We start from the raw sequence: 12,798 nt of genomic DNA, 5'->3' as shown, positions 1-12,798 counted from the left end.
TATACACCAGTGTCCTGCTAATGCCTTTATTACCTGGAATGCCTTTACATACTTAAAAAAAAAAGTTACTAATACTTGTCAATAACAATGCTTTCACTGGTCCTTAACTAAATATTTTTTTTCCTTGTGCAGCCTAGGGACCCCACCATACCTCAGCTGGGTCTCATTGTTCCTGGTCTGCATTAGTTGAAATCACCCAAACTTGGATTTCAAAGGAATACTTTCATTGTTCCATCTGCCACAGCCACACTAAGTAATTGGGGCCAGCTGGATGTCAGGATGCGCGCGGTTACCCTCCTAATCCTGCTTTTCTTGTGTAAAGCGGCTGAGTTCCGCAAGGCGAACGCCGGGGGTGTGAGAACCCGAGCGCACAGCGGCCGGGGCAGCGGGGGCCGGAGAGGCTCCAGCCCCGTCAAACGCTATGCTCCAGGCCTCCCCTGCGAAGTGTACACGTATCTCCATGAGAAATACTTAGATTGTCAAGAAAGAAAACTGGTTTACGTGCTGCCTGGCTGGCCTCACGATTTGCTGCACGTGTTGTTAGCAAGAAACAAGATCCGCATATTGAAGAACAACATGTTTTCCAAGTTCAAAAAGCTTAAAAGCTTGGATCTGCAACAGAATGAGATCTCCAAAATTGAAAGCGAGGCTTTCTTTGGCTTAAATAAACTGACCACTCTCTTACTACAGCATAACCAGATCAAAGTCTTGACAGAAGAAGTGTTCATTTACACACCACTCCTGAGCTACCTGCGCCTTTATGACAACCCCTGGCACTGCACTTGTGACATAGAAACGCTTGTTTCAATGTTGCAGGTTCCAAAGAACCGAAATTTGGGGAACTACGCCAAGTGTGAAAGCCCACGGGAACTAAAAAATAAAAAACTGCGGCAGATAAAAACTGAAGAGTTATGTAACGAAGAAGGAAAGGAACAAGGGGACCCCAAACCTCAAGTGTCAGGGAGACCCCCAGTCATCAAGCCCGAGGCGGATTCTTCTCTTTGTCACATTTACGTGTTTCCCATACAAACACTGGACTGCAAAAGGAAAGGTTTGTAGGTTTCTTACTTTTTCATTTTTGTGGATGCTTTAAAGTGTTCTTTGACTTTTATAACTCTTTCTACACCCAATCTTGCCTTGGAATTTTGGTGTTACTTCCCCAAAAACTCTTTCTCCAGTGACAGTGGAATTTACTCCAAGCTTTTCCAGAGTCCAAATTTGTTGGTCAAATAAGTTTGTAAATATGATGTATATGTTTGCTCGCTTATAGTTTGCATTGGGTGTGGGGGACAGGCTGTAAACAGGCAGGGTCCTTATAGCCCAAAGGTTGGGAACTTTTTTGGCTGAGAGAGCCACAAACGCCACATATTTTAAAATGTAATTCCATGAGAGCCATACAATGACCCGTGTACGTTAGGCATTATCCAATAAAAATTTGGTGTTGTCCCGGAGGACAGCTGTGATTGGCTCCAGCCACCTGCAACCATGAACATGAGCAGTAGGAAATGAATGGATTGTAATACATGAGAATGTTTTATATTTTTAACGTTATTATTTTTTTTATTAAAGATTTGTCTGTGAGCCAGATGCAGCCATCAAAAGAGTCACAGGTTCCCAACTCCTGTTATAGCCTAAGGCTTAGGTTTTTATTTTTTTTATTTTATTTATTTTATTTTATTTTATTTTTTATTTTTTGCATTTTTCCGAAGCTGGAAACGGGGAGGCAGTCAGACAGACTCCCGCATGCGCCCGACTGGGATCCACTCGGCATACCCACCACGGGGCAATGCTCTGCCCATCTGGGGCATCGCTCTGTTGCATCCAGAGCCATTCTAGTGCCTGAGGCAGAGGCCACAGAGCCATCCTCAGCGCCCAGGCCATCTTTGCTCCAATGGAGCCTCGGCTGCGGGAGGGGAAGAGAGACACAGAGAGGAAGGAGAGGGGGAGGGGTGGAGAAGCAGATGGGCGCGGCGCTTCTCCTGTGTGCCCTGGCCGGGAATCAAACCCAGGACTCCTGCACGCCAGGCTGACGCTCTACCACTGAGCCAACCAGCCAGGGCCGTCTAAGGCTTAGTTTTAAGACTAAGCTTTTCCCCACATTCTTGACTGTTGCATGATGTGGATGGTGCACTCTCATGAGGAATCCCATTATGCCTCAGATAAGTGACTTTGTATCAGAGACTTCCTTGTTTGTATATTGGATTAAAGGTTTTGATTTCTACACTATAAAATGGGGCAGAGGAGCCCATGCTAGAGGACAGCAGAGAAAGGCCATGTAGAGGAGAGGAGAAGCAGCCAAGATGGCGGAGTGCTGAAGAAGAAGCCAGTTTGTACAGAGTTTGTGCAGAGAGAAGGAGATAGGGAACAGAGATGAATAAGGCTGGTGAGGTAGAAAACTTTGATTCTAGGAAACTCAATAAGTCAGTGGCTTTGGGAACCCTGAATTAAAAGGGAAATGTTTTCCCACTGTGTGTATTTCTTGCCCGCTGGGTGCAAGCTAGGATAAAGATGATGGCCCACCAGTTCTTGGCTCCGTTGTTTCATTACTGTCTGTCTGAATCAAATGTGAACCTGCATGGTCTGGGTGGCTGTGATGGTGGCCGTGGCTACTGGCTTTACAAAATTCAAGATGGTTAGTGATTTAGGGAACATTAGGAAATTTGGGTCCTACTCATATTCATTCTTTTCACACTGTGGCTGTAGGAATTCCTTTCATCTTAAATCTAACGTAATTTAATTTGTGTAGGTCAAACAGTGGGTATGCAAACAAGTGCAAAATGCTGTCTATATAACCTGACTTATCCCGAGTAAAGTCAAAACATGGTGTGCATCTGTGGGGAAATGGTAACCTCAAGGGAAACCACCGGCAGAACAGGACCCTCGAGAAATGTCAGAGGGAGAACAAGCGGGAGGTAGTGATAATGTATCTTATAATTTAGTCTTAAGGGTTCTTTAGGGGTTGTCCTCTTCCAAGTGAGAAGAGGGAAGATAGTGAGACAGACTCCCACATGTGCCCCAACCAGGATCCACCTAGCAACCTCCTCTGGGGCCAATGCGCAAATCAACCAAGTTATCCTCGGTGCCCGGGCCAGTGCTGGAACCAGTCAAGCCACTGGATGTGAGAGGGGAAGAGAGAGAAAAGTGGAAAAGTGAGGTGAAGAGAAGCAGGTGTTGTTTCTCTTGTGTGCCCTGACCGGGGATCAAACCTGAGATGCCCATATGCTGGGCCAATGCTCCATCCACTGAGCCAAAGGCCAGGGCCTAGACTTAAGGTTTTAATAGTCAGTTGCTAACATTCTGTATCTTAATTGCTCTCAAGTTACCCAAAATAAAACATAAAATATTGAAAGAAAAACCAAGTTGAAAGTATTTAATCTAAGAGCTATGAGACTAAGAAATCTTTCCAGAATATTACCTATTTCCTGGAAATCATTACTCTGTTTTATACTCCCATACATTCTTGAGCTAGTACTGTGCAGGATTTGCACATACAGAATAAATTCATGAAATAACACAGAAGAGAGATTTTAGTAATGCTCCTGACTTGTTAGTGAAGACGTTCTCAAAGTGTGGTCTGGGAACTGCTAAATCTACCCTAGGATAAGAAGCCACATGACAGTGTCTGTCTGTTTCATTTCTGGCATGGATTAATAACTTATTTTTAATATTAAATTAAAGCCAGATGTCACTGAACTGGGGTCTTACGGGGCATGCTGTCATTCCTTCCACTTATTTCAGAAGTTCTTGCTTTGTTTTGTTTCTTTAAGAAAAGAAAGGGAAGGCCAGAACATGAGACTGGCTCCTCCCAAGGGAGCCATAGGCAGGAGTTTGTTGACATTGAAGAAGCAGGCAATCGGAGCCAGCAGTAAATTTGTTTATCAGTGAAGTCATGCTCAAGCCTTGTTCCCTTCTATCTGACTCTGGAAGGTGGTGCCTTTTTAGATCACATCACAGCCTCGTGGCTTGGAAAGGTTTGCTTATTCTAATACCCTATAGATTGTATATAATTTGATGGCATAGTAGAGCAATAACAGCATTGTGACCTGGGAGATGCCGTTCTGGGTCCTCTGAATTTAAGAGAGTATTCATTAACTGAGAACCTACTATGTTCCAGGTACTCCCACACATTCTGTCCACAGTTGACTATCAGGAGGGTAGTAGTAGCACCATTTACAGCTGAAAAAAATGAGCTTCAGGGAGGTTCAGTCACTTGGCCAAGGGCTCACAGGTAAACAGCAAAGATTTGAACCTTGGTCTACCTGAGCCTGTTGTCTTTTATTAAACTGATTACATTAACAAGCAGCTGTCTTAACAATGGAAGCATTAGAGCAGGGGTCGGAACCTATGGCTCATGAGCCAGATGTGGCTCTTTTGATGGCTGCATCTGGCTCACAGACAAATCGTTAATTAAAAAAATAATAACATTAAAAATATAAAACATTCTCATGTATTATAATCCATTCATTTCCTACCGCTTATGTTCATGGTTGCGGGTGGCTGGAGCCAATCACAACTGTCCTCTGGGACAACACCAAATTTTTATTGGATAATGCGTAATGTACACGGGTTGTTGTATGGCTCTCATGGAATTACATTTTAAAATATGTGGCATTCATGGCTCTCTCAGCCAAAAGCATTACCAAACCCTGCATTAGAGAATTCCAGAAACATCAATGTATGTAGTTCCTCTGTAGCCAGATTAGGTGGAATTTCCCTGATATTGTTACGGTGAGTAGTGCTTCATTCTGAAAAGGATGTTTTACTAGGATTTTCTTTATGGTGTTTAAAATCTTGAAGTATATATTTTGAAAACTTACAAATCTACTAATCCTAGACATGGGTTAGAAAAGTGACTTAATATTGCTGAGGTTCTACCTTCAAGCTCATTTGCACTCGGTACACCAGATGATCAAGAGTAAGTAGGTACAGTTCATTAATTGAGGAGAAAATGCCATCATCACAACGTTAAAGACTTCTATAGCTAGACTATGCTGTCATTTAAGGAGACAGACTTGGTAGGAAATTTCTTTTTTACTGGTTTTCTATTCTTGGCCCGTTCCCTCCCCCGTGAGCCTATTTATGCTTTTGTCTTTTTTCCATGATATTTTTGTCTTTTTTCTGTTGCAAAAATGAACTTATAAAAATACAAACATTGCTTTACTTCCATCAGTTATTGTCCAAACACAACCTTTCAGATATGCCTTATAAATTCATTCCCTCTGATTTAAAAGTACACATATTATTTACTAGAAAACAATATAAATAAAATTTAATGACATACACAGCATATATTTATATAATATAGGGCCATGCACTAAACGACAACTCAGGGTCCTCCACATGTTAATGACTACATAAATCAGAGGCTACACTTTTTAAATTTAAAAATGTAGATAAAATTTAGATAAAATGAGTTTTGCCTTTTAATATAATCAATATAAATAGTTTTCACTATAATTGATATAAATCTATTGTGTTTTTGGGTTGTTGTTTTTTTGTACGTTATTGATTCCTATAAATTTAAAGGCAAAGGTCCTGTCTATTAAACACCCTTTGGTGCTGCCTGGCACAGGGCCATGCACTTCATTCAGACTGATGGTAATAATTGAGCTCTTTCTGTGCTCTTACAAAGCAATAATTTAAGCAGCCTTTAAAAATAACAATACATAGAAATTAAAAATTATATCTAGAATTCAAGTATGGCAACCTGAATATAATTCACTCTAATTTTTCTTACCCCATTCTATAAATAGGTAATAAATATAAAATGCTAAAAATAATTATTCTGCAACATTCGGCGCTAGCTCCCTGACAGAATGCAGTAATAGTTTTGGTTGTACACCACGAGTTAGACACTATGTAGAATCTAAAGAAACCTATAACAAGCCATCGAGCGTGAAACTAGCAGTGACGTTAATGAAGAAGAGCTGTCATCTAAATGTGTGGAGTGCCTAAGACAGCAGCTTCATGTATTATTACATTTACTCCTCACAACCTTGCAAGAAGTGCCATTATTATCCTCAAAAGTGAGGACACTGAGGTGTAGAGAAATTAAGTTGCCCTTCTGAAGTCACAGTCCCCAAGCAGCTCCCAAGCCATAGACCACTGTGCAATGTTACTCTTCCTTCAAAACTCCGGTACATCTACTAACCAAGAACTTGAGCCCTCCTCTTGGGCTCTGTAAGGCACACTGTACACACGATGCCACACAGGGACCCTGAAGACAGATTCCCCTAGCTCAGGAGTTGTGCCTCTCCCAGCTGACAGATGATGAGTCAGACGGTATGTGTAGGGGACCTAATATGTGCCAATTTGACCACAATTTGACCACAGAGACCTCAAAGATCACTATTTTTGCCGTAAACATCTGAGAGTAAGAAAAAGAAATAATAGCTTTATTCACTGGGAGACAGGCACTTTGCCAACAAAACTTTGTCTTTCAAAGGGAATGTGAGATTAGTTGAAAGGCATGCTTATGCCACATTGAGGTAAATGGACTTGCCAAAAATACATGAAAGTTGGAGTTTTGAAATTACTTTTTGCTTCACATTTACCATTTTTAAGGATTTATTTTAGCTCCGAGATTAGGGCTGGGGAGAATTACACCCATAAATTGCTCCCAGTGGCGTCTGACGTTAATTCCATCCCTGGCTTGAAAAATAATGAAGACTTTTTAAATTTGCAGTAAACAGACCCAGTTCTGTCTCTTACCTACTATACTACTAGCCTGCCTTCAGAGTAGTTCTGACATTGGTGACAACCAAGATGGCCTAGTAAATGGGAAATTACACTGAGAAAACTTCCCAATTTCCTCCTCAAAATCAGCAAGACATCACCAGACCAGGCGGTAGCACAGTGGATAAAGTGTCTGCCTAGGACACTGAGGACTCAGGTTTGAAACCCTGAGGTCACTGACTTGAGCATGGGATATAGACATGACCCCATGGTCTCTGGCTTGAGCCCAAAGGTCACTGACTTAAAGCCCAAGGCCTCTGGCTTGAGCAAGGGGTCACTGGCTCAGCTGGAGCCCTGGGTCAAGGCACATATGAGAAAGCAGTCAATGAACAACTAAAGTGCTGCAACTATAAATTGATGCTTCTCATCTCTCTCCCTTCCTGCCTCTCTCTTTCTCTCTCTCTTGCTAAAAAAATTTTAAAAAAAATTTTAAATTAAAAATATTTTAAAAATAAGCAAGGCATGGTCAGGGAAGAGACAAATCTTGTCAGGGGTGATGATAAAGTAAACATGGTATTTGTTGAGGGTTTACCAAGAATTTCAGGTAGCAGCAAATAACCATGTGGTGCCTTGGTCTACAAATGGAGCATGGACTAAATTTGACTTCGGACCTGAGGAAATTTGTATTTACTGGTATGTAACCTTTATTAAAACAAACATACTTTACATCAATAGTTTCAATTCTCATTCAAGTTTAAAGTAAAAGAACTAAAAAACTGTCTTTACTCATCAACACAATAAAATTTCTCCATGTTTTTCTAAGCCACACTAGTAGAGGCCTTGGTTTGCAATTTCTGGTGTTACTCATGGGTCCTATTTTTATCCAGGGCTGCTGCTAACAATGCCAAAGTGGGTTCCGCAATTCCTGTCCCTCTTCCAGCACCCACAGGTCTGCCGCATTGCTTAAGCAGGGGCTCAGGGTGTTCTCGTAAACATTTTCTCTAACCCACTTATTTGTGGTTAACCCACTTGAGCTCGTCCTGCAGTGATCATATAGCCATCCCAGCAGATGTGGGTTCAGCAAGCAAGTCCTGATAAAAGGCTGCTTTGCAGAACCTAAGAGAGGCTGACTCTGGGGACAAGGAAGACCCACAGCTTTGAACGGCTTAATAGTGCCTTGGTGAGGACACAGTGAGATGGAAAGTGATGGAAGTATTCTGCCATCAGGACGATGGGAAGTCATCTGGGAAAAAGCTATGGTCTGACTAAGGTTTTAACAGGATCATGTGGGGTTAGGACGGCACTGGGATAACCCAGACAAGAGATGACAGTGGCTTGGACCAACGTGGTAGCAGTGTAAGAGGTGAGAAGAGGTGGGATTCTGGATTTTAAAATAAGCTCTATTCAAGCTCTTTTCAAAGCCTTGTAAGAAGATGCCACAGCCATTCTCAATAGCTGTTCCAGATGCCGAATGCCAAGAAATTATTTCTACGTCTGTTCTCAGTTGTCTCCGTGAGTTTCAGTTATCACCAGCATCTCCACCTCCTTGCTTCCATGTAGCACCCAAGACGGAGTCTAGGTCTCCAGTTAGGGTCCCGCTGTTCCTAAAGGGAGGACCACCTCACTGCTGCAACATATAATGCATTCCCTTCTGAAAGTCTTTCCCTTTCAGTATGTTGCTAGATACAACTCTAGGTCAAATAGAATAATTTCTCATCAGAAGACAGATATAAGAGCACTCCAAATTTTCAAAGCTCTCTTATTAGAAGAGACCTCAATATTCCTGAATCATTAAATTAACAAACATTTAATAAACTCCTATTATTTACTATGGGTTAGTTATCTAATGCCACCTAGCTACCCCAAAACTTAATGGCTTGAAACAACACACAGTTTGTGTGGGTCAGGAAGCCAGACATGGTTTAAACAGGTCCTCTGCTTTGGGATTTCTCATTCCCAAGGCTGCAATCAAGGTGGTGACCCAGGCTCAGGGCTGTGTCTCATCAGAAGGCTGAACTGGAAAAGGATTCCTTTCCAAGCTCATATGGCTGTTGGACTGAGGGCCCAAGTTCCTTGCCAGCTATTGGCCAGAGGCCACCTTTAATTCCTTGCTGTGGGAGCCTCTCCACCATAGAGCCAGCCAAAGAGAGTCTGCTAGCAAAACAAAAGGCACAGTTCCTGGTAACCTAATTATGGAAGGGACATCCCATCATATTTGCTGCATTCTGTTGTTAGAAATGATTCACTAGGTTCAGCCCATACTCAGGGTTTGCACAAGGGCATGAATATTAGTAGGGGGGGGGATCACTAGGTGCCATTTTAACAGGTGTCTGCTAGATACCATTTATTTATTTATGATATATTAGGCATTGTTCTAAGCCTCCCTTGTGAAGCTTCCGTGGAGGGGAGGGGGTTAAGTGGGGGAGGAATCAGTAAAATGTACACTGTGCCTATTGTTAATAACAACCATTGAGAAAAGGCAGGGAACGGTGGTATTATTATTATTTTTATTACCCATTTGAAAGCAGGGAGATGTTATTCTAAATTCAGAGCCAGAACGGTCTCATGGCCACCCCAGTATATTGCCTCCGTATCCCCATTTCACCCTACATGCCAACCCTGAGGCTTCTGAGCAGGTGGGACAGCAGAAACGCAGCAAAAAGGTACCGTGAGCAGGCAGCAGAGCATGGTGAGCATGCTGGTTAGAAGCACAGATTCGGGGCGAGCGGGATTATATTTAGTTCCTAGGAGGGCGCCTGTGGGCAAGCTGTGCCTCAGTTTCTCCTGTCAAATGAGGGTAATAATGTACTTATCTCATAGGGCTCTTGTCATTTACTACTTGGTAGGGCACTTAGAACAGTTCCTGCTCATCGATACTAAGAAACTAAGACCCCATCAAGAAGAGAAAGCAAATTTAACAGAAAAAAAGGATACTAAAGAAGAAACCAGCAATATCATCCCATTAGAGACCATGGATTCTGAGCTGTTAAACGTGGGGAAAAAATAAGCCTGAGTCTTTTCAAACGTAAATGTACTATGGATTAAGAAATCATAAATAATAGATGGGTTTTTCTTTAATAGTTGGGAGAATTTATCAAGAATTCAATTATTCCGTACCAAAAGTGCATTATGGATAAATAGATACCACCTTTCATAAATATATTTTATTGCACCCAGTTCAAAGCATTTTTTTGGTGACAGAGATAGAGAGAGACAGATAGGGACAGACAGACAGGAAAGGAGATGAGAAGCATCAATTCTTTGTTGTGACGCCTTAGTTGTACATTGACTGCTTTCTCATATGTGCCTTGACCGGGGGCTACAGCAGACCGAGTAACCCCTTGCTTGGGTCCAAGCTGGTGAGCCTTGCTCAAACCAGATGAGCCCATGCTCAAGCCGGCGACCTCGGGGTTTTGAACCTGAGTACTTCACGACCCAGTCTGACGCTCTATCCACTGTGCCACCTCCTGGTCAAAGTCAAAGCATTTTTTCAAGTGAGAGGAGGGAAGCTAGTGAGACAGACTCCCACATGTGCCCCAACTGGGATCCACCAGGCAACCCTCATCTGGGGCTGAAGCTCAAACCAACCAAGCTATTCTCAGCACCTGGGCTGACACTTGGACAATCAAGCCACTGGCTGCAAGAGAAAAAGAGGGAGAGAAAGGGAAAGAGAGGGAGATGGTCGCTTCTTATGTGTGCCCTGACCGGGGGTCGAACCAGTGATGTCCCATGCCTGGCTGATGCTCTATCCACTGAGCAAGCTGGCCCAGGCCAAAGCATTTCTACTTATTCAAAAAGCTGGTGGCTATTTCTTAGGTGTCAAAGAATCCAGACATTTTACGTTTTTCTTCCAGTTTCCTTTTGTGAGAACGGTTTGTGTCTCTTCGCAGGCTTCACTTGCCTTGCTTATAATGGAATAAAATCTCTTCAGAATATTTTGCTAAGATTAAGAGAAAAGGCAAGTATTATCCTAAAACATAAAATAAACATAATTCATATTTTTTAGAGCATGGTTTAAAGACAAACATAAATAGTAGGGAATAGATTAGGTGAGTCTTGATTTTCTATAAACTTGTGAAAAATCATTGGACTCCTGTTCCTGAGGCGTTTCCTGTGGTAGAAGCAGCAGCAGTACTGTGGTTTCCATCGCTGTCCCCGAGAGGCCAGTGGCTGCTGCCCCCTGGGAGGAGCAGCAAGTGATGGAGTGTGAACTGTGTCACAGAGATTCAGGAAACAAGTGCATGATGAGGAGCAGAAACAGCAAGGCAGGATGCCTCTTTCTTTCATTTTAGCATCGAAGGAAAGGAGTAATAAGATAATAGTTTGAGGGTCACTGAGGTCAAGAATTTTTTGTTTGTTTGTTTTAGGGTAGACTAGAGAGACCTGAGCTTATTTGTTGGCCTGCGGAAAGGGATAAAATAAAGATGCATCAGAGGCAATAATTAGCCTGACCTGGCGGTGGTGCAATGAATAGAGCATCAAACTGGGATGCAGAGGACCCAGGTTTGAAACCCCAAGGTCACCAGCTTGAGCATGGGCTCATCCGGCTTGAGCATAGGGTGGCTGACTTGAGCATGGGATCATAAACATGACCCCCAGTCGCTGGCTTGAACCCAAAGGTCACTGGCTTGAAGCTCAAGGTTACTGGCTTGAGCAAGGGGTCACTCGGTCTGCTGTAGCCCCCCAGTCAAGGCACATATGAGAAAGCAATCAATGAACAACTAAGGAGCTGCAACAAAGAATTGATGCTTCTCATCTCTCTTCCTTCCTATCTGTCTGTCCCTCTCTCTGTCTGTCACAAAAAAAAAAAAAAAAAAAAAGAGGCAATAATTAATCATGAAAATTTTAGAGAGTAGGAAGGGAAAGGGACAGGACACAAACAGGTTTGATTTGTTTCATTTCATTTCAACTTTCTTTTTTAAAGCTTCCTAGGCGATTCCAATGGACAGGCAGGAGTGAAGCCACTGCCCCACCTGATGACTCAGCCAGCTGAGCTGTGTTGCCAGCTGTTCTTGATTTCTCACAGCTACCTCGAGGAAGTGTCTCCCCACAGCCAGGAGTTGCTCCTCTCAGCGCTGTGGTCATGTGTTTGGTTTGCCAGGCTCAGGTGGAATTTAGCACCTGCTAAGGCTTGTTCATGCTAGTGTTCTTTGGCTTCAGGTAGCCCTTTCCCCTGTAGAAGCAGAAGCTTCTATCACACAGGTGTAAGTGATAAAAGCAAATGAATGCAAGCGGGAGCTTAATAACCTGAATATTGTTCATTTTTCCAGAGTTGAAGAAAGTTCCAAACAACATCCCTCCAGATATTGTTAAACTTGACTTGTCATACAATAAAATCAATCAACTTCAACCCAAGCAGTTTGAAGATGTTCATGAGCTAAAGAAATTAAACCTTAGCAGCAACGGCATTGAATTCATCGACCCTGGTATGTGCACTGCGTAGCCTGTGATCTGGCGGCAGGTGTTCTCTGGTTCGCCCTCAGTGGCAACATTTATTCGTGAACACAAACTTAGTTTGAAAACAACACTAAATAATAAAAAGTTTGAATTTAAATAAAATGTGAATAATTTATAACTTGTTTAATTAGAACTTGTTTAGCTTTCAGAAATATTTGCCAAAATTTTGCTTTATGAAATATGTAATATAATATATTACTAAGCAACAGTTATTTAATTGGTCCAAGTAACAGTATTTTGTGGAATATAGTAAAAAAGTAAAACCATATGGCTAGTGGTCAATAAAACACTCATCATGTAATGACTTTTTAAGGGAAATTCAGATTTGGCATTTTCTTTGCTATTCATTAAGTTCCAACTTGCATGTTTAAAGTAGGACTTTAACAACTTGTTTAAAGTACATTTGAAACAATCTGCTAAGCACAAAGCTCATAAATTAACATAAAATGTGCTCAAACCAGAGTCAGTCATATTTTATCTAATCCTAGATCAGGATCAGTTCTCTTTTCCATCCTTCAAATCTCCTCCATTTTTTAAGCAACATCTCTGGCAAAAACTAGAGTGGTAAGTTACACACTGGGTTTAGAAAGCACTGGGAATTATTGCGATATTAATAAGATTTGTAACATACATATGCACCTTCACAGTGCTACTTTAATTTGAAAA

General features: G+C 42.1%; 2 protein-coding genes across 2 annotated transcripts in view; one reads left to right on the top strand and one right to left on the bottom strand.

Moving 5' to 3' along the window:
• The window catches only part of FBXL13 (F-box and leucine rich repeat protein 13), a 273,369-nt gene that overhangs the window by 124,162 nt on the left and 136,409 nt on the right, over positions 1 to 12,798 (bottom strand). The gene's annotated exons all lie outside the window — the stretch shown is intronic.
• Positions 1 to 12,798, top strand: part of LRRC17 (leucine rich repeat containing 17) — a 37,999-nt gene that overhangs the window by 20,205 nt on the left and 4,996 nt on the right. The window contains exons 2-3 of the mRNA XM_066353910.1: positions 133 to 1,051; positions 11,946 to 12,101. Of these exons, the coding sequence (XP_066210007.1) occupies positions 280 to 1,051; positions 11,946 to 12,101 (928 nt within the window). The 5' untranslated portion in view covers positions 133 to 279. The remainder of the gene's footprint in view (positions 1 to 132; positions 1,052 to 11,945; positions 12,102 to 12,798) is intronic.

This window comes from Saccopteryx leptura, chromosome 12 (genome assembly GCF_036850995.1).
Source record: "Saccopteryx leptura isolate mSacLep1 chromosome 12, mSacLep1_pri_phased_curated, whole genome shotgun sequence".
Taxonomy (NCBI): Eukaryota; Metazoa; Chordata; class Mammalia; order Chiroptera; family Emballonuridae; genus Saccopteryx; species Saccopteryx leptura.
This window is presented reverse-complemented; position numbering and strand designations above follow the sequence as displayed.